Here is a 22,202-nt window from a genome sequence, read left to right as displayed (position 1 = left end):
ATTCTCTGTTTAGAGAGACATCATTCTCATAATTTCCTTAGACAGTTTCCCAAGGTTCTTTGAACATATTTAAAATAGATGATTTAAGGTTTTTGTCTATGTAGCTCTAATACCTGTACTTCCTCAGGGACAATTTCTGTTGATTTTTTTTTTTCTCATATGGGTCATTCTTTTTTACTTCTGTATGTATATCATAATTTTTTGTTCAAAACCTGATATTTAAAATAATACAATGTGACCCAGCTGGTGTTGCTCAGTGGTTGACCATTGAACTGTGAACCATGAGGTCAGTTTGATTTCTGGTCAGGATACATGGCCAGGTTTCAGGCTCAGTCCCCTAGTGTGGAGTTTACAGGAGCCAGCTGATCAATGATTTTCTCATCATTAATGTTTCTATCTCTCTCTCCCTCTCCCTTCCTCTCCGAAATAAGAATATATGTATAAAAAAAAAAATAGCCCTAACCATTTTGGCTCAGTGGTTAGAGCATTGGCCTGTGGACTGAAAGGTCCTAGGTTCTATTCCGATCAAGGAGGTGTACAGGAAACAGCTGATCAATGTTTCTAACTCTCTATCCCCTTCTTCCTCTCTGTAAAAAAAATCAAAATATATTTATAAAACAATACAGTGTGGCACCGTGGACACCAGATTGCCCCATTCCTAGGGTTCTTGTGGCTATTTGTTGTTTTTATTTGTTTAGAGACTTTTCTGACTTAATTCCATGAAATCTGTATTCTTGGTCATACATTGCTACTAGTCTCTGCTCAGTTAGCCTAGTGAGCAGTTAATGACCAGATAGAGATTTCCTTAAATGCCTAGAAACCAATGTTTTCCAGTGTTTTCTAAGGTCTTAAAGTTGTTTGCAGACTATTGGTTTTCAATACTACCATAGAGCTGGGGTTGGAATATGAAATAGAGCAAGTTGAAACACCACAGCTTGCTGTTCTTACCAAAATTCAGCCATTTTTCTTTAATAAGCATTCCCTTGCCCCGACCCGCGGGGCAACAATGAGGGCACGTGGAAACCACCTAAGAGAATGGAACAAACAAAGAACGCGAAGAACGGAGGCAAGACAGGGTTCTGATCAAGCCTCAAAATTTTATTCAAGAACAACGGTTTATAAGCTCTCAGGCTGGGAGGGGAGGGGTAGGAAAAGGGGGGGTTGTCACAAGGTGATTGGCTGGGCGGCGGGTACTTGTTCTTAGCTGGTTGGCTATTCCAATGTGGGAGGGATAACAGTTTTGGCACCGTGGGCTTTTTGGCGCTCTTGCTCAACCAGGAAGTGGAACTGACCAGGAAGTGAGACCGGACTTTTTCCTTATGGCTCCCGGCATTCCCTGATTTGTTGTGAGGTCTTTGCTAATTTTCACAGTTACAAAAAGGTTGATCCTGACAATTTTTGTTAAGTTTTCTTTAATGAAGGCAAAATTTTCGGAGGTCCTTACTCTACCATTTTTGTTTTTATCCAGGATAACCTTTTATCATATCATACTATTAAATTTGTAAATAGAACAAAAAAAGACATTAATAAAATTCCTAATGGAAACTAAGAATTCGTCAACCTGAAATCTTTTCTTCCAGTAATTATTTTTTTTACTTTGCTTTAAAATTATAGTTGACATACAATATTGTATTGGTTTCAGGTATATAGCATAGTGATTAGACATTTATATATCTTATAAAGTGATAGCCATGATAAATCTAGTAACCATCTGTCACCTCACATAGTTATTACAATATTATTGACTATATTTCCTTCTTACATTACATTCCTATGACTCATTTTACAAATGGCAGTTTGAACCTCTTAATCTTCACTTTTTCACCCATCTCACTACCTCTGCCCATCTGTCAACCATTAGTTTGCTGTATATATGAATGTTTCTGTTTTGTTTTTTAGATTTCAACATATTACTCTTTCAATATCAGTAGAATCTGTAGCAATAATATCTTTAAATTCCTGATATAGGTAATTTATATTTTATTTTTTTCTTGATTAACCCACCTAATAGACTTTTTTTATTCAAAGAACCAGCTTTTGGCTTTAATTTTCTCTGTCATTTGTCTGCTTTTTTGTTGTTGTTGATTTCTTCTATTACCTATTATTTCCTTCCGTTTACTTTTGGTTTAATTTGCTCTTCTTTTTCAAGCTTATTGTTGGAATATTAGATCATTACTGTTAATCTTTGTTCTTTTCTAATATAGGCATTTAAAACTGTAGGTTTTTATTCCTACATGCCTCTTTTTAATCTTCTTTTAATCAAATATACTATACATTTCATTTTTATTTCTACTTATTGGCCTTTTATCTATACTTCTTTTTTAAAATATATTTTTTTGCCGAGACTGGTTTGGCTCAATGGATAGAGCGTCGGCTTGGGGACTGAAAGGTCCCGGGTTTGATTCCGGTCAAGGGCATGTACTTTGGTTGCGGGCATATCCCCAGTAGGGGGTGTGCAAGAGGCAGCTGATCGATGACTCTCTCTCTCATCGATGTTTCTAACTCTATCTCTCTCCCTTCCTCTCTGTACAAAATCAATAAAATATGTTTAAAAAATAAAAAAATAAAAAAATAAAAAATAAAATAAAATAAAAATTTTTTTGCCCTGGCCAGTTTGGATCAGTGAATAGAGCATCAGCTTGTGGACCTAAGTCCCAGGTTTGATTCTGGTCAAGGGCACATACCCTGGTTGCAGGTTAATTCTCAGCCCGGGCCCTGGTCTGGTCTTGTGCAGGAGGCAACCAATCCATGCGTTTCTCTCACAACAGTGTTTCTGTTTTTCCTTCTCTCTTCCACTCTCCCCAAAAATAAATGGAAAAATATCTTCAGGTGAGGATTAACAACAAAAAATAAATAATTTATATATATATAATTTATTTCAGAGAGTGAGGGAGTGGGAGATAGAAACATCAATGATGAGAAGCATTGATCCACTACCTCCTGCACGCCCCCTACTGGGGATTGAGCCTGCAACCCAGACATGTGCCCTGATAGAGAATGGAACCATGACCTCCTGGGTGCTCAATCATTGAGCCATTGCTGGGAGGGCAAGGTATGCTTCTTATTATTATATTTCTAGTGGTTCTAGGGATTACAATATACATCCTAAGCTTATCACAGCCTATTTAGAATATTGCACTAATGACTCATAATCTTATTACATTAAAATTTTTTCCATCTCGCCGGGACCGGTTTGGCTCAGTGGATAGAGCATCGGCCTGCGGACTAAAGGGTCCCGGGTTCAATTCCGGGCAAGGGCATGTGCCTTGGTTGCGGGTGCATCCCCAGTAGGGGTTGTGCAAGAGGCAGCTGATCGATGATTCTCTCTCATCGATGTTTCTAACTCTGTCCCTCTCTCTTCCTTTCTGAAAAATCAATAAAATATATATTAAAAATTTTTTCCCATCTCATTTGCTATTGTTTTCATACATTTTACATATACATACATAATAAGCCCCATGCTATTATGAAAATCATTAAACAAGGAAGTTAGCAGACTGAGGTGGCTCTTACGTGAGCAAGCCAAAATCTAAGCCAGAGTCACTTCCTATAAACACCTCGAGGTTAGGAAAGCAAAACTAAAGAACAAACAGCACTCTACTTTCCTAAATAGGAAAATTGCTTACACTATAGCCAATTAAATAATAAAGTAGTTTCTTTAAAAAAATTTACCTTTATTGTTGAAAGTATTGCAGATGTCCCTTTTGTTCTCCCATTAACCCCCTCCACCCTGCACCTGGCCCCAATAATAAAACTTTCCTCTCGCTCCTGTTAATAGAGACCCCCTAACCACTTCTGATTTTGCACTGGCTGATTTGAATCAGTTTGCTTACATAAACTCTTCAAAAATGTATATGCCTTAGTTTACCTTTTAACACTATTACTCTGTATAATTACACTTACTTTAAAGTTACCTCAAATAAAATATAGTTGTGTATAAAAAGAGATATATTCTCTACATATTTAGCATTCCCAGTACTCTTCATTTCTTCCTATGGATACAAGTTTACTTCAGCATATTCTGTAGTGCAGGCCTCTGACAATGAATTCTTTCAGCTTTTATCTCAAAATATCTTTTTTGTCATTTCAAAGAATCTAAAATTCTAGATTGATTTCAACATTTTACTCATTTAAAAGAAACTGATTTGAGAGAGACAGACATTGATTTGTTGTTCCATTTACTTAAGCATTCATTGGTTGGTTCTTGTAGGTGCCCTGACCAGGGATTGAACCATGACCTTGGCTCATCACACTCTAACCAACCAAGCTACCTGGCCAGGACGTATTTTGTTTTTAAATCAGATATGATCTTGTAGCCACATTTCATGTAGTAAAACCTTACCAAAACCCTAAAAATCAGCAGTCACCAGCTGATCGATGATGACTGAACCACTGGTGGTCCATGAGGTCCAAAAGGTTGGCGCCTGCTGCTATAAATAGTGCTGCCAAATCCAGGCATTTAGCATGTGGGTTTCATCCCTGCAAAGTTAACCAAGTATCTGGGAGTGTCCTGCAGAGGGCAGGGCCAAATGCTTTTCTCTGGGACTTCACTGTGTTTATTTTCCTTTATTCCCTTATCAGTTCATTTCAGAAGGATTTTTCTCTCCTGTTAACTGAAAAACAAAAAACCTGAGTGATTATCTTAATATAACCTCTTTCAAAGTGGGGGTCATGGCCAGAGCCCTGGGGTAAAAACTATACTGAACCTTTAAGCCTTCTAGAATAAAAGCATGACTGATGAGAATTAGGAGCTGACTTCCTCCTATCAAAAGATACAATTAAAGAAAGTCTAGCCGAGCCTGCACCGGTTTGGCTCAGTGGTAGAGCATCGGTCTGCGGACTGAAAGGTCCCGGGTTCGATTCCGGTCAAGGGCATGTACCTTGGTTGCGGGCACATCCCCGGTGGGGGGTGTGCAAGAGGCACCTGGTTGATGGTTCTCTCTCATCGACGTTTCTAGCTCTCTGTCCCTCTCTCTTCCTCTCTGTGAAAAATCAATAATATATATATATATATATATATATATATATATATACACATATACATACATATATATATATATATATATATATATATATATATATATATATATATAAGAAAGTCTAGCCGAAACCGGTTTAGCTCAATGGATAGAGCATCGGCCTGCGGACTGAAAGGTCCCAGGTTTGGTTCCAGAAGGGGTTTGCAGGAGGCAGCTGGTTGATGTTTCTCTCTCATCGAGGTTTCTAGCTCTCTATCCCTCTTCCTTCCTCTCTGTGGAAAATCAATAAAATATATTAATAAAAAAAAAAAGTCTACAGGGGAGGGGGCAGCGGGGAGAGGTCAATGAGGGAAAAAAGAGACATATGTAATACTTATCTAATACTTTAAGCAATAAAGAATTTAAAAAATTAAAATTAAAAAAGAAAGTCTACACACAGCAGCTCTAATATGAAATATGACATTAGTAATTTCTAACAGATGAAAATAAATTAAGAGGATGCAAATTCTGCCGAAAATTTGGCACAGGATGTTGGGCAAGTCACATAATAGTAACATAAATAAATAGATGATAACATCTCATCAGGCTCTTACTACATGCCAGGTCCTGTGCAAAATGCTTCACATGCATTTTTAAAAATATATATTTTATTGATTTTTTACAGAGAGGAAGGGAGATAGTTAGAAACATCGATGAGAGTCATCAATCAGCTGCCTCTTGCACACCCCCTACCGGGGATGTGCCCGCCACCAAGGTACATGCCCTTGACCGGAATTGAACCCGGGACTCTTCAATCCCCAAGCCGACGCTCTATCCATTGAGCCAAACCGGTCTCGGCTTCACATGCATTTTTATTAAATATATTTTTTATTTCAGAGAGGGAGGAAGGAGAGAAACATCAATGATGAGAGAGAATCATCGATTGGCTGTCTCCTGCACACCTGGGGATTGAGCCCACAAGCAGGGCATTTGTTCATGTACCTTTTGGTGTTTACTAGAAACCTTGTTCTCCGAATTCTGGAAAGTATGCTACACAAGAACCCCAATGTCAAGGTCCCATCATTCTGGAGTAAGTAACACTTATCACAAATCAGTAACCACATTTAGTGCACATCAATGTCATGCATATTAAAATTGGACAGCAAATAAATGAATGAATAAATAAAATTGGACAGCAGCTTCACTGTCCAATAGCTCCCAGATACAGCAGACTCTGTTTGACCAAACTTTGCAACATCGGCCCCTTCACTCAAGGCAACCCTTCTTGTTCTGGAAAACTTTAACCTCTTGCATTGTCGTAAAAAACAAACAAACTGAGATTTGCAATACTCAACTAAATGTGATGACTCAGCGTGAACATTTAGTTCAATATGGTTTTATTTCAAAATCCACGAAGCTGAAGGAGGGTTCTGATCTTTTATTAAAAGCAGTTTTCACAGTATATATTTAGTCGTTTTAGCTTTGTGGGGAACAGCGATAGGAAAGGAAGTTTCTGTTCATGGTCCTCACTGCAGCACACCCAGCCAGGTGCCGGGATCTTGCAGCAAGGTTACACATTCCTGGTCTGAGCCCCTAGTAAACCCTCACCCAGCTGGCACAGTTCTGCCCAGGCATACACTGCAGGTCTTACTTTCCTGCAGTCCATGGGGCGCTGGAAATCCTCCACTTTAAAGTTGAGAAAAATGTGAAAGGATTTCTTAACTCACTGCCTGCAAAAAACCCAGCTACTTATTAATTCTTAACAATTACAAGGATAAAATACTTGAAATTTGTAAGAGGTTCCACATTTAATAGAACTCAAATGTAAAAAATTAGTTCAAGTAACATGCTTTCACGTTTTAAAATGTTACTTAATAAAACTTACTGAGACAAGATGTGCAGCACTTTCTTATGCGTGATATTATAAACTGCTTCTGACAATGGCTACTTGATGGTCAAAAAATAAAATAAAAAAGAGAAGAAACAATACATATTGGAATGTAACAATGCCTATAGGGAATGTCATTTTAAAAAATGTTTGTTACTAAAATTAAACCTGAAAAAAAAAAAAAAAAAAAAAAAGACTAGAAAGCAACACATCCATGTTATTTTCAATGATGAGGTAGGTATTCTGTCCTATGCAGTAAAGCAAAGATAGAAAACTGCAACACCTTTCAAATCTTTTTTTTTTTTTTTAAAGTTCAGGTTATAGTCACTTTCACAAACAAGGCATTTATACACTACAAGGTGGAGAGGTCAGAGTCAGGCAAGCTCTGTGCTTGATGTGTTGTTACTCGAAGATTCAACTATCAGTCTTGGATCAATCAATTGTCTCCAAAAAACAGTGATCTGAAGAAAAATACAAAATATTCAGTTTAGAGATTTCATTATGAGATCATATAGGTTCTAGTTAGTTAAAAACATCAGTCAAGTAAATTTCTTTCTATTTATGTAGAATGGTTGAAGTCCTGGACAAATTTGAGTCCTAATAAACTGAGTTTATTTAGTGCATAAAACCTGTTTACCTCAAAAGCAGCTAAATTTTACATTAAGCACATTTCAACCTTCTTTAATTTAGAGCAGGGGTTGTGGGCGTTGGCACAGAGTGAGGGGTAGCTGGTTACAAAGGGTCACGAGGATTTGCCTAACAAGCTTCTGTGGACAGGTTATCAATAGACTGTTGATGCCGTTTTGTGCAGCTCTGTAGTTCTGCTATGCTGCCAAAAACAGGAGGTATTTCACATTTTTCTAATAGAAAGCAAATTTGAGCACTTGGCCATGTGGATGAATGATGAGAGCCATCTAGTGTCCAAAAAAGGTAATTACAGGCTCCGCTTTAGCCCTCTGAAAAGGCATGGAGAAGCAAGTCTCTAAGGCTTAACTTTCCAACAGTTTCCAAGAATACATTTCAACCCCAAAAATGAAACTTATAAGGCAGTATCTGTAGCATCCTATCTGATAAAGAGGGAATATGCTAATTGACCATCACACCCTCACAAAAGATGGCAATGCCCACAGCCAATAAGGAGAAAATATGTTAACTGATTGCCATGCCCTCAAAGATGGCAACGCCCACAGCCACAAGATGAGTGCCCAGTCCCCTCAGCCCCATTGGGGTGGTAGGCACTTGGCACAGATGGGCCCACCCTCAGGTGAGTCCAGCAGCTCCACACGCCTGGCTCCAGAGTCCCCCAGTCCCCTCAGCCCCCCAGCTACCCAGGGCTGGCGTGAGGTGCAGGTAAGCCTCGGATGGTGGCTGCCCGGCTGGCCAGGACTGGCCTGAGGAGCAGGCAAGCCTCAGATGGTGGCTGCCCAACCACTCAGGGTCACCTGAGGCTCAGGTAACCAGGGCCAGCTGAGGCTTGCGCTGCCGGCAGTGGCAGCAGCAGAAGTGTGATGGGGTGTCACCTTCCCCTGATGGCTGGGTCAACTCCTGCCTGAGGGTTCCCAGACTGTGAGAAGGGGCAGGCCAGGCTGAGGTACCCCCCTCCAGTGCATGAATTTTCATGCACCAGGCCTCTAGTTTCAAATAGCCTGCACCCTCTACAATCTGGGACCCTTTGGAGAATGTTGAAATGCCAGTGTAGGCCTGATCCTAGGCCCTGTGGGATCAGGCCTAAACCGGCAGTCTGACGTCCCTCTGGCAATCTGGTATAACTGGCTCCTAATCACTAACCTAGCCTGCCTGTCTGCCTGATTGCCCTTAATCCCTCTGCCTGCTGGCCTGATTGCCCTTACCTTGCCCACCTGCTGGCCTGATCAACCCTACCTTGCCCTCCCTGCTGGTCTAATACCCATATCTTGCTCCCCTGCTTGCCCGATCGCCCCTAATCCCTGCTTGCCAGCCTGATTACCCCTACCTTGCCCCCTGCTGGCCTGATTGCCCCTACCTTGTCTCCCTGCCTGCCAGATCGCCCCTAACCTCTCTGCCTGCCTGATCACCCCTAACTGCTTCTGCCTGCTGACCTGATCACCCCTAACTGCCCTTCCCTGCTGGCCTGATCTTTCCTCTAACTACTCTCCCCTGCTGGCCATCTTGTGGTGGCCGTCTTGTGTCCACATGGGGGTAGTCATCTTTGACCACAGGGGAGCAGCCATCTTTTGTGTTGAAGTCAATTTGCACATTATTCTTTTATTAGATAGGATAGAGGCCTGGTTCATGGATGAGAGCCAGCTGGTTTGCTCTGAAGGGTGTCCCAGATCAGGGTGGGGGCATGAGGTGGCCTGGGTGAGGAGCCTGTGGTGGTTTGCAGGCCAGCCATGCCTCCCACAGAGGCCCTCGTATCTGGGATTTATCCTCTATCATTGAAATTTTGTAGCCTGGAGTGGAGGCTTGGGCCGGCCAGGGCAGGTGGAAAGCTTGGCTTTCTCCATCTCCGGGGGCAACTCAAGCCTCCTGCTCTCTTAAGCTCTGTGGCTGCTGTCATTTTTGTTGGGATTTATTTATCTTCTATCATTGAAACTTTGTAGTATTGAGTGGAGGCTGAGGCTGGCAAGGGCAGGCAGAAAGCTTGGCTTCCTCCATTGCTGGGGAAATCCAAGCCTCTCTCCTGCTCTCTGTGGCTGAAGTCATCTTGGTTGAGTTTATTTGCATATTCACTCCTGACTGGCTGGTGGGCGTGGTTTGTGGGTATAGCATAGGTGTGGTCAATTTGCATATTACTCTTTTATTAGGATGACTATGCAAATCTAGTCTCTGTGCATCTTCTCATAAAGGCTCTTTAAGGTCCAAGATGATGCCCTAACTGAACACTTGGCATTAATATGCCACCTTATAGGCAGGACAGACATCCTAAAGACCCAGATCCTTTATGATTTTATTTTTTTAATTTAAAAAAAGATTTTTATTGATTTCAGAGAGAGGAAGGGAGAGGGAGAGGGAGATAGAAAAATCAATTATGAGAATCATCAATTGGCTGCCTTCTGCACACCCCACACTGGGGATCAAGCCTGCAACCCAGGCATGTGCCCTGACTGAGAATCGAATTCTGACCTCCTGGTCCATACTCAACTGCTGAGCAACACTAGCCAGGTCTCCTTCATGATTTTAATATATGCAGTTCAGCAAGCTGCAGACCACCAGCAATCAATTGAGAGAGAACAAATGACTCGGCAATCCTAAGAAGAGAAGCACGCCTACCTTTCTCTCCTGTGTCACAGCGTATTCCACGACCTCAGATCCATTTTCATTGTGATAAACTAAATCGAATTTCCCGGGCTCTTTCATCGATGAAACTAGATGTTAGGAAGAAGAGACAGTAAGTCACTCTGAGGTGGTGAAAAAATTCTTCTACAGGCAACATACATCATTAGAAAAACCATCGCAAACAAACTGCATTGATGTGGAGGCTGGGTACACACATGCGACATGGAGTGCTCCATGACAGGAGTCCTGAGAAAACCCTGCACCAGCAGACGGGAGCTCCTTTCCAGGATAATATTTCCTTCATCAAAGGAAAGTGGGAGGACGAGCTTGATACACTATCACTAGTATTCCCAGAAAAGAATGTACAACCACAAGATAATCCCAAAAAGTAACTTATGTTTCAACAAGGGAATGTAATCTGAATTCTGCAAATACTTCTATCTTGCTATGTCCTCAGAAATTACACATGCTTACTACTTAGTAATACAGCAGTCCTCACTTTGCATGGTAGTGTGGGACCCTAAAAAAGGCTGAAATCACGCAAAACAATAAAGTAATCCATGGGGAAAATTACCATACGATTGATCCACAATTTCTACAAAATTCTGTCAAAACATTAAAATCTTCACTATACGAGGAAATTAAAAGAATATTAGTATTTATGTAGCACATTGTAATTAAAACATTAGAAACACTGAGAATTAAAGTGCACGGCTTCTTTGTCAACTACCTTCTTATCAAGGGTAGTTGAATAGAACTTACCTTCTTGTCAGGCAACAATGATAGAATCTTTTGTATTACTTGCAGAACTGTCATACTCACTTCAGCTTTCAATATTTTATTCCTTGAGTTTTTAATGTCATGAAATAGCTCTGAGAAATTTGAGAAGTTTGGGAAATTTTTGGTCGATATCACTTCTGGGACACCTTCATCACCAATGCCCTCCTCATTTAAGTCAAGAAGTTCATGTAAACCGCAGTATCACTATTCCTATGGTTAGCTGTTTCTTCTATAATTTCAAACTTGCTTTGGATGTCACTGTTTGTTTCTTTGTTGTGCTTTCATCTTTGTTGACCAACCCCTTATTTCAACTACCCATTTTGTAAGTGTCGTGTGGGTTTATCACTGAGGGACAGGGAGCAGCAAAGGCACACACCTTGCTGTGTGTACGGGAAACGAGTAACAGAAGCACAGTGATCGATCATCATGACTGAAAAAAGCCGGGACCGGTTTGGCTCAATGGATAGAGCGTCGGCTTGGGGACTGAAGGGTCCCGCGTTCGATTCCGGTCAAGGGCATGTACCATGGTTGCGGGCACATCCCCAGTGGGGGGTGTGCAAGAGGCAGCTGATCGATGACTCTCTCTCATCAATGTTTCTAACTCTCTATCTCTCTCCCTTCCTCTCTGTACAAAATCAATAAAATATATTAAAATAGGAAATCCATTAAAAAAAAAAAGACTGAAAAAAGTGGCTAGTCACTGATTATGATGAGCATCTGTTATTATGTAGTGACTTGTGGACTAAAGAGCTGGCAGCACCTTATGCAATTACTCTCATTAATATACTCAATGTCGGGGGATGGGATGAGAGCATGTGACAGGGGGTAGGTAAGACTGGGGGAAGGTCAACGGGAAAAAAAAAGGAGATATATGTACTACTATTTGTAATACTTAAACAATAAAATACAATAACATATATATATATATATATATATATATATATATGTACACACACACACTCAATGTCACTGAAGGACTGGTGGTAGTATCTAAACCAGGGTAACTGAAGTGCATGGATATCAGAACTATGCAAAGCAAGGACTACCAGTATTTCTATTGGAAAAGATAAAGCCATTCCTTATTCCCCAGAAGAAAAGTTCTATTTAGATGTCATCACTGTCAATCACCTGAGAAGCAATGATCCAGCCATGGCCTTGGAATTTGACCATGGACTAATGTCTTTGTCCACCATTCCTAAGAAGAGGGATTTCTTCAAATGAAACCTTATCAGAATGAAGCTGGGAAACCAGTGTAGGTTACATCTAATCATTTACTTAATAGCCTAAAGAGACTTTGTTGAAAAACCCTTTTGGCTTTGGCTGGTGTTACTCAATTGTTAGACTGTCAGCCTGCACACCTAAAGGTCACAGGTTTGATTCCTGGTCCAGGACAATAACTACCTCAATATGTTACAGAGTGTTTTTTTGCTTCTTTGTTTTAATTATCAATTTCAGTGAGGAAGGGGGAGAGAGAGACAGCAGACAGACAGATAGAAACTTCAATGATGAGAATCATTGACTGGCTTCCTCCTTGTATGTCCCCTACTAGGGATCGAGCCCACAACCAGGAATAGAACTGTGACCTGGTTCGTAAGTCTAGGCTCAACCACTGAGAAACACCAGCAAGGCTGGGTTGCAGGTTTGATCCTCGGCTCCAGGCAGGGAGCGTGCAGGAGGCAACCAATCAATGTGTCTCTCTCACATAGATATTACTCTCTCTCTCTTTCTCCCCCTCCCTCCATCTTGTCTCCCACTCTCTCTAAAAAGCAAAGGAAAAAATGTCCTCGGGTGAGGATTAACAAAACCCTTTTGACTAACTTCTGTGTACTGGAGTTTTGATTACATTATTATCTTATTTAAACACAAATAGAAACTAACTGCCTTAGGGTCTGCTAAAGAAAAGGGATCTCCCCTGGTCTCTGGTCAGGGACCCTACAACACAACACAAGTTGAGCCATATACAGTACAAGCTCTGTCATTCCACGATTTCAGAACCAATAATGAACAGGGTGAATCAGGGATAAGGCAGAATAATGTGTGGACTGTGTATATGCAAATATTTTAGATACTTGATTTTGATTTCACAACACAAATGTGTTCATTTGCCAATCTTTTGAAATAGAGCTGAACAGATCTTAGGAGCCCACCAACTAGAGCGTCTTTCTTTTATAAGTCATATCCTTAATGTATGCCTGCAATTTGCATAATTTCCAGTTTTGAGTTTTTTTTTTATAGTGATGCAAGAATGCAAAAACTATCAAGGCAATTTAAGTGCAAAAGCTTCCCAGATTTTTACCAAATTCCTCTCAATCTCTTATATAGCTGACCCAACCACACAAAACTTAACGGCAAGTTTTCTTTAGCAACACTTCTGCATCAGCATTCAACTTAGGTTTAAAAAAAAAGGATTTTCTGACATCAATTTTCATCGGTGTATGTAATTTTTATGAAGTTATATAATTACAGTAATAAGAACAACTTGCCTAAGAGCTTTGGGGGGAAAATCCAATAACTCTTAGCGGACACTCTACTCCGCCAGTGGGGCTCAGGCCCGGGTCGTTCTGTGCTGACAGAGGAGGTGGAGAGCACCAGCTGATCATGGATGAGGCCAATAAAGACAGCAGCTTCCGTGCACACAGCTACTTAGAAACCAATGAGATGTGGAAAGCCTACATTTTCAAATACTTTTCTAGAAGACTCACCATGTCTGGATGAAAGGATTTCTATATCTACTTGCTGGGTTTCTGGATTATGGCTCAAGATTTTTCCTTCCTTTCAAAAATAAAAGTTGAAGTTGAAAGATCAACATACAAAACATTACGAATATATTAGAACCACTGAATTGTATACTTTAAAATGGTTTAAGCCAGGGGTTGCCAACCTTTTAGACATCACCACCTGTTGCCAACCGCTGGCTTAAACTGTGGATATTGCCGAAACTGGTTTGGCTCAGTGGATAGAGCGTCAACCTTCGGACTGAAGGGTCCTGGGTTCGATTCCGGTCAAGGGCATGTACCTTGGTTGCGGGCACATCCCCAGTGGGGGGTGTGCAAGAGGCAGCTGATTGATGATTCTCTCTCATCGATGTTTCTGACTCTCTATCCCTCTTCATCTCTGTAAAAAATCAATAAAATATATTTAAAAAATAAAAATAAAAAACACACTGTGGATTTTTATGTTATGTGAATTTTATCTCAATAAAAAAAATATTGTTAAATCACCATGTAGGGGAAATGATACTCCCACACAGCAAACCCTTATTTTCCCTAATCTTTTTTTTTTTTTTTAATATATATCTTATATATTAAAGGAAGAGGAAGGGAGAGAGGGATAGAGAGCTAGAAACATTGACCAGCTGCCTCCTGCACACCCCCCACCGGGGATGCGCCCGCAACCAATGCACACGCCCTTGACTGGAATTGAACCTGGGACCCCCCAGTCCCCTTACCGACGCTCTATCCACTGAGCCAAACCGGCCTCGTCTATTTTCCCTAATCTTAATCACCCCAGGGTCAGGTATCACACGAGGAATAGCCCTACAGACCAAAGCCTGCTCATTACTGAAACGAGCCAATCCTAGATTGTATCCTGCACCCTGCCTGTCTGTCCCCAGGAAACACCACAGAGGCTCTGGCCTAGGCTTTCTCCTCACTCCTGCTTCTGCCTCCTGACCACCCCCAGGTCCTTTCCTCCGTGTCACTGCAGGGTGTGGCACTGCCCCTTCTCTTGGGAAATGTAAGTAATACATTCCTCTCTCATTAGCATTGGCTTCTCTGGCTCTCCCTCAGCCACCTTCATAAATTCAAATCCCATGGGTACAAATGCAGCAGGGAGATTTGAGCTTTGAAGCGAAGCTTAATAAATAAGCCAGCGATGTGACCTGGTCAGTTTGGCTCAGTGGCTGAAGCATCAGTCAGCGAACTGAAGGGTCTCGGGTTCAATTCCCAGTCAAGGGCAGTACCTTGGTTACAGATTCCAACCCCAGCTGGTCAGAGATTGTGCAGGAAGCAACAGTTGATATGTCTCTCTCCTACTGAAGTTTCTCTGTCTCTCTCTCTCTCAAATATCCTCCAGTGAGGATTTAAAAAATATATAAAATAATAAAGCCAGTGATCAAGCAGGTAAGAGAACTTATGGTCAAAGAAAAAAAGTGGGACTAATTTTCTCTCTCAAAATGGTTTTGAAAGCAATTTCAAAAAAGTTCTAAAACTACTAGGAAATAAAGTAAATAGCTTTCTATGGTAATAACTATGATGACTAACAACCACTTAATGTAAATTTTAATACCACCTAGAATCACAGTTTGCAAAGTTATGAAATGTCTTGATTATATATTTATTCCCATTTCCTCATATATCACAGAATTAAATTAGTTACTTATGTAGGGAGACAAAACACTTTGATTTGCCCAAGACAGGTTTGTTTACATTTTCTTCCAGTAATTCACAAATATGTAAAATATATTCCTATGATGAAAACAATCCAATTTTCTGGATGAGAGCTATTTATTATTTTCTTTCAATGTTTAGGATATGGGAGAAGAGTACTCAAATAAATCTGTGTGTCTAAGATAATTTTTAAGAAATGAATAAAAAAATTAAATTCGTTATTCTCATTCTATATTCTTCCCAAGTGTAAGGAAAACAACACTAGGAGACTTCACAGTGATGTTATTAAAAAGTTTACAGTTTGGTAATATTTTCTTTTACTTTACAGCACTGTTTACTCAAAAAAATAAAACTGCATTATTCATACTGACAATCTATAATAATAAAAGCATAATATGCTAATTAGATCGGACAGCTGACCGACCTTCTGGATATCATTCTGAACATCCTTTTGGAAGAAGCAGCTGCAGCAGGGGCCAAGGCACAAGCAGTAAGGGGCAATCAGGCAGAGGCAGTAGGACCAATCAGGCAGGCAGGTGAGCAGTTAGGGGTGATCAGGTAAGCAGGCGAGTGGTTAGGGATGATCAGGCAGGCAGGCAGAGTGGTTAGGTGATATCAGGCAGGCAGGCAGAGTAGTTGGGGTAATCAGGCAGGCAGGCAAGCAGTCCCAGATTGCAGTGATTGGGCCTAAACCGGCAGTAGGACATCCCCTAAGGGGTCCAAGATTGCGAGAGGGTGTAGACCTGACTGAGGGACCTCTGCTTCTGTGTACAAATTTCATGTATGGAGCCTCTAGTATTAAATATGACTGGCTTCTTTAATATACTGACAATTATTCTATATATTAAAAGCCTAAAATGCTAAGTGTCCGGCATCCATTCAACCAATCAAAGCGTAATATGCTAATGATATACTATGGCCACTCAACTGCTCACTATGATGTGCACTGACCACCAGGGGGCAGACAGTCAACCAGCCAACCAGTTGCTATGATGTGCACTGACTACCAGGGGGCAGATGCTCCGACTGATAGATTAGCTTGCTGCTGGGGTCTGGCCAATCGGGACTGAGGAAGATGGGCCAGACATACCCTGAAGCCCTCTCACAGTCTCCTCCTCTCCCTACCCCTTCTCCCCCTTCCCCCCGCCCTTGCTGGCCAATCTTCCATGTCCCTCCCAGACCCAATCGTGTACTTGGTGGGGTGCCTTCTGGCAATCTGGGACTCCTCGGGGGATGTCTGAGAGACAGTTTTGGCCCAATCCCACAGGCCAGCCTGATTGATGCACAAATTCATGCACTGGGCCTCTAGTTCTTAAATAAAAAGTCTTACCTTGTAGTCAGAGATATCAGGAGAATAATCGGATGTTAATTCCAAAAGCTAAAAACAAACAAACAAAAAAGTCCAGAAATACATAAGTCCCATGGTCCCTATCCCTGAGAAAACACAGAGCCTGACCACAAATCTGTAGCAAAACAGGGATTCCAATCGTTTGGGGAAAGGGGTGATACGTATGGCTTTCTTTTATCAAACACTTGCTATATTCTAGACACTAACCTAAGCCATTTTTATTCATTTAAAAAACAATTACTGGCACCTATTACACACTAGGTGTAAGATATGATCTGGCAGGAAGCGTGTGTATACACACACACATACACACACGTGTGTACATACATATATGTGTGTATATATATATGTTTATTTATATATATATACTCTAATGAGTAATTTTTCTTGGAGGGAAAATAATATTTTTGTTGTAACTGTTGTTTTAAAACATACCTTAAATGCAATCTTTTCTCCAACCTGGGGGGCAGCTGCTAAGAGTGGTAATAGACTGTAGTCCTTTTGTGTCCGTAATGGATTCTGAAAAAACAGTACTTATTAGTTATGTGACTTGGTTACTGGTGAGAAAATGTGAACCCATGACATCAACTCCAGACATGTTCTGTGGGGAACGGGGAAGTGGTAAACTCACAATAAAGACTACTTGCCTGGATGACAGTAGAAGAGTTTGTTACTGTTTCATTTAAATGCTGCTGCTTCTCATATTCAGCGTCTTTATTTAAAACAAGGGGAACAGCAAGTCCTCGTCCTCGACCGGGAGATCTGCCCCGCATGCCCCGACCCCGAATTCCCTTCCAAGAAAGAAGGTCCTCTCCTCTACCCCAACCTCTTCCCAAACTGAAAGGAACAGTCGCGCCGGGAGGCCCCGGAGGGGGCTGTCTGCCACCATTTGAGTCAGAGTTCTTGCACCCAGGAGCATTCAGAGTCTGTGCTGCAGGCCCCGGCCCCGGACGACCCCTGCTTGCAAGCAGGCCCCCTGGCTTCAAGAGCCCCGCTGTCTTCTCCGGGGAGCTCTTGGACGCGTCGCTAAGGTCATCTGAATCTGAACTCGAGTCTGAGCTGGAGTCTGAGGCTCTGGTTGTCTTGTCCTCGATGGTGGCAGAGTTAAAGGCAATTGTTGTAGCTACTTTGTTTGTAGTTGTGTTTTTTACAGAGGGCCCTTCCTTTGATAATGCAGTTGATACTTTCTCTGAGGACTTTCTGACCTCCAAGATGACATTGCTCAAAAGTTCGCTGGATGAATCATGACAAGACTCAGACTCTGAGAAGGAACTGGGACTATCTTTTGTAGGGACTTCGACACCACCTTTCCTCTCTTCGACACCACCTTTCCTCTTGGTTTTCACAAGGCTGCTTCGAGCAGGAGAACCTTTCAGAGGACTACACTTCTGTGCTGTCCGCTCTTTCACTGTCTGTGCCTTAGAAGACCTGGGATTCTGCATCCGTTTTCTATATGTACGTTTCTTTGGTGATTTTCTCTTGGTCTCTTTGTCATCCTCATCTACTACATCAGGTGCGGCTTTGTATTTCCTTTTGTTTTTCCCCCTGCCATTGTGATCTGTGACAGCTTTTGGCTCTGGATCCAAAGTGTTCTCGTTGTTGTTGTTCTCTCGCCTCTTCCAATGCTTCTTTGAATTCCTGTCACCAGTTTCTTCATCCTCCTCCAACTTAAGTGACCGCTTCTTTGCTTTTCTAGGTAAGAAATGAGTACTATCACCATTACTGACTATTACAGGATTCTCAGCGACTTCTCTCTCTTCTAATTTAACTCTATCAAAAGAACAAGAGAGAAAACTAGTGAGTAACTATGTCTCCAGGACGTTGTTATATATACTGAGATGACTGCAAACTGTCACCGCCATCAGTCAATGAAAGATCATCAAATCGCTGAAGAACAAAGACTCTTTTTGACAAAATGGTTTACATGGCATCACTTATGGTCAACTTTCAAGACTGCTTTTATTGACTACTTACTGTGTCCCTAACATTTGCTAAACTGGGTTGTATTATCAAAATGCAAGGTATTCCCTTTAAATCTGCAATTTCATTTCTAGAATTCTATCATAAAAAATATAGCCCAGCCTCTGTGGTTCAGTTGGTTAAATGTCGTCCCATGCACAAGGAGGTGGCTGGTTCGATTCCCGATCAGAGCACATGCCCAGGTTGCAGGTTCAGTCCCCAACAGGAGACTTGGAGGAGGCAGCTGATCCATGTTTCTCTCATAATCGATGTTTCTCTCTCTCTCTCTCTCTCTCTCTCTCTCTCTCTCTCTCTCTCTCTCTCTCCTCCCTCTCCTTCTCCCTCTCCCTCTCATTCCTCTCCCTGAAATAAAAACATTTAAAATATATTATATGTATCTGAGGAGAGAAACCAAGATGGCGGCATAGCTAAACACCTAACTGCAGCCTCACAAAATTTCAAAAAATACAACTAAAATATAAAGTGGACATCATCCAGAACTACAGGAAAGTTGACTGACTGGAAATTCTACAACTAAAAGGAAAGAGAAAACCAGAAGTAAAATCAGAGGAACTGTAAAAGCCTAAGATACGGAGACACTGTGCGCACGTGGGGAGAGGACAGAGCCGGAGAGGAGGGGCGGCTGAGTGCCTGGCTGGTGCTCCCTAGCAGGAAGGAGATAAAGGTTCCGGACTGTGCTGAACCCCAGTTCCAACAGCACTGAACCCCAGTTGTGGGTGAGACCCTGGGGACCCAGGCTCATACAGAGGGAATCTAGGCTGTAAGGCCGAGCAGCGAAAGGCAGTCCCAGAGGCGCGCACATTGCGCACAGGGAACGGACTGTTGACTGTGCTACTGGATTGCCCTAGCGGGAAGGAGACAAAAGCTCCTGTGCTGAGCCCCACTTCCAACTGAACTGAACCCCAGTTCCGGGCTCATTGGGGGAGAGACTAGTCTGTCTGGTAGTGGGCAAAACTCGAGGGCACCTTTCTCTCAGAGGTGCTTACAGCGAGTACCAAAGCAGCATATTTTTTTTAAATTTCCCAACGCATACTTAAAACGTTTGTTTTCCTATTCGTCACCCAGGAGGTCCACACACCTAGCTAAGTGAGCCACAACACGCCCAGGGAGACCCAGAATGACTCCCATCTCCTGGGAGGCTGCACAGGCTGCACGTTAGGAAGAGAACATAGCTGGTCCCTCCCTCTGCTTGGCTCTCTCGCACCCCAGCCGCCAGGGGATGGCCGGCCTCAGGCAGGTCTGCACCGGGAGCACCTAATGCAGCGCCCAGCTGAATAAAAGAGTGCTAGTGAGCCCCAACCGGTTTGGCTCAGTCGATAGAGCTTGGCCTGCGGACTGAAAGGTCCCAGGTTCCATTCTGGTCAAGGGCATGTACCTTGGTTGCGGGCACATCCCTAGTAGGGGGTGTGCAGAAGGCAGCTGGTCAATGTTTACCTCTTACCGATGTTTCTAACTCTCTATCCCTTCCTCTCTGTAAAAATCAATAAAAAAAATATATTTTTTAAAAAGAGCGCTAGCCAGGACCGGTTTGTCTCAGTGGATAGAATAGATCGTCAGCCTGCAACCTGCAGGGTCCCAGGTTGGATTCCAGTAAGGGGCATGTACCTTGGTTGTGGGCACATCCCCAGTAGGGGGTGAGCAGGAGGCAGCTGATCCGGTGTTTCTCTCTCATCGATGTTTCTAGCTCTCTATCTCTGTCCCTCTCCCTCTCCCTTCCTCTCTATAAAAAATCAATAAAATATATATTTTAAAATAAATAAATAAATAAATAAATAAAAATAAAAACAAAAAGAGCGCTAGCAGACCACGGCGGGAAGGAACCCGCGCCCTGCCCCTAGGCGGCATCAGGGCTTTCCCAGCTCGCTCCACCATCCACCCGCATCCCACGCCTCGGGAGGGATGCCCGTTACCAGGCGCCTTCCGGACCCTCCTCCTCCCCGACTCATCAGAATCTCTGCGGGCCAGGAGTGCGCGGTTTCAGGGTCTCACCCCGTCCCCATGCCCACCCCTCACCCACCCCGATCCACGCGCGGCCTCCAGAGCGGGCGGCGCCGCTGGGCCGCCGCGCGCACCTGAGGCAATCGTTGTCGCGGACCAGGCGCGCGCTCTCGCCGTGGGGCAGGAGCCCCCCCTCCAGGTAGAGGCTGAGGAGGGCCCCGGAACTGAAGCCGAAGCGCTGGCGGATGAGACTAATGAGATCCGTGACTACCCGGCACCGGTTCAAGTCGACCAGAAGCCAGAAGTCCATGCAGTGCGGGGTGGCTGGCGGCGGGTAATCAAATCGGAGCCGTAGCCTAACAGTCTCGGAGGCTGCCATCTTGCTCGGTGCTCTACGGAAGCCGAGACGCGCCACAGCGCTCCCCGGAGGCGTGCTCGGGCGGCCCGCCCCCCGCAGCCGCCCGCCGGGCGCCACCTATGGGAGGCAAGTGGCTATTACAGCCTTCGTGAAAGGCAACGCGGAGAGGTGTGGATTCAATTCAGTTCAGTCCAGGCTAAGCACACCAATAAATAAAATCCCCTTATCCTTTCCTACCGAGTGCTATGTAGAGTGTCAGTTTGGGCATCTCTCCGTGTAAATTCTCTGATAAAGCAATTCTCAGCATTTGTCTTCTAAGATATTAGCTAGTCTACGCAAAGAATGTTTTTAAACTCCCAAATACATTTGGTTGACAAACTTTTCATCATAGATGGTGTTCCTAGTGTATTGTGAATATTAACATTAAAAAATTAATCACCCTCTTAAAAGTGGAATTTAAAGTCCTTAGCAGTTTAATTCCTACCACCATTCACATTAAAATATAAGCCCTAACCGGTTTGGTTCAGTGGATAGAGCGTCCCAGGTTCGATTCTGGTCAAGGGCACGTACTTTGATTGCAGGCACATCCCCAGTGGGAGGTGTGCAGGAGGCAGCTGATTGATGTTTCTAGCTCTCTATACTTCCTTCCTCTCTGTAAAAAATCAATAGAATATATTTTTAAAATATATAAAAACAGGCCCTCTTATTAACCTGTAATCAGAAATTTTACATCATTCAATTCCATTCCATTTTCCTACATATTAACTCTTTTAGTTTTCATGACAAAGTTATGAATTATTATTATTATTATTATTATTATTACTACTATTCCCATTTTGAAGATTAAAAGTTCAGAATAGTTAAGTACTAAGGTTACTGGACTAGTAAAGGACCACCTATGTTAAGATGGTTACCTATGTCTTTTCTCTGGCCCAAATCTCAGTGCTCTCTCCCTTCACCGGCAGGACTCTGCCATTTCACAGAGCTTCAGATAAAAACATCTGTCCATTTATGACAGGCAGAGGGGAAGGACAGGGAGGGGAACAGGACAGAGAGAGGCCTTGTCACTTGTACTTTGTTTTTCTGTTTTGTGTTTTTCATCGTGCAGTTTATTTATTTTTTTCATCGTGCACTTTAGAACCAGTACTTAGAAGTATAACCTGACCATCTTACAGCCCCTGCATATTCTTGTTTCCTAGCTCAGTGGGTGAGTTATGTCAGCACACCCTAAGATAAACATGACCTTTACACACACACACACACACACACACACACACACACATGCGCGCGCGCGCGCACACACACG

At 42.6% G+C, this 22,202-nt stretch overlaps 1 protein-coding gene across 3 annotated transcripts; it reads right to left on the bottom strand.

Annotated features, from left to right (window-relative positions):
- Nucleotides 1-6,335: 6,335 nt before the first annotated feature.
- On the bottom strand, nucleotides 6,336-20,966 carry COIL (coilin). 3 transcript variants are annotated; one of them, XM_045587340.1, is made up of 7 exons: nucleotides 20,673-20,965; nucleotides 17,268-18,312; nucleotides 17,056-17,139; nucleotides 16,603-16,650; nucleotides 13,587-13,656; nucleotides 10,099-10,193; nucleotides 6,336-7,307 (listed from the first exon to the last, which is right to left on the bottom strand). In XM_045587340.1, exons 1-7 carry the CDS (start codon nucleotides 20,915-20,917, stop codon nucleotides 7,221-7,223), a joined length of 1,674 nt encoding a protein of 557 aa, XP_045443296.1. In that variant the 5' UTR covers nucleotides 20,918-20,965; the 3' UTR covers nucleotides 6,336-7,220. The 3 variants fall into 3 exon arrangements, with proteins under 3 accessions (XP_045443296.1, XP_036310061.1, XP_036310062.1); XM_036454168.2 differs by having other exon boundaries at nucleotides 17,268-18,390; nucleotides 20,673-20,963; XM_036454169.2 differs by lacking the exons at nucleotides 6,336-7,307; nucleotides 13,587-13,656 and having other exon boundaries at nucleotides 10,094-10,193; nucleotides 17,268-18,390; nucleotides 20,673-20,966.
- Between the last annotated feature and the right edge of the window lie 1,236 nt (nucleotides 20,967-22,202).

This window comes from Pipistrellus kuhlii, unplaced genomic scaffold, assembly GCF_014108245.1.
Source record: "Pipistrellus kuhlii isolate mPipKuh1 unplaced genomic scaffold, mPipKuh1.p scaffold_m20_p_28, whole genome shotgun sequence".
In the NCBI taxonomy this organism is placed as follows: Eukaryota; Metazoa; Chordata; class Mammalia; order Chiroptera; family Vespertilionidae; genus Pipistrellus; species Pipistrellus kuhlii.
Note: the sequence above shows the minus strand (reverse complement) of the source record. Positions and strands in the feature narration are given on the sequence as shown.

Excerpts from the sequence above, each read along its gene's own strand:
- COIL (XM_036454168.2), bottom strand. The coding sequence starts at position 20,917 with ATGGCAGCCTCCGAGACTGTTAGGCTACGGCTCCGATTTGATTACCCG. Across the intron at positions 10,194-13,586 it reads AATCCTTTCATCCAGACATG|TTTCATCGATGAAAGAGCCC; the intron begins GTGAGTCTTCTA and ends CCTAACATCTAG. Across the intron at positions 7,308-10,098 it reads CTGTGACACAGGAGAGAAAG|ATCACTGTTTTTTGGAGACA; the intron begins GTAGGCGTGCTT and ends ATTTTTCTTCAG.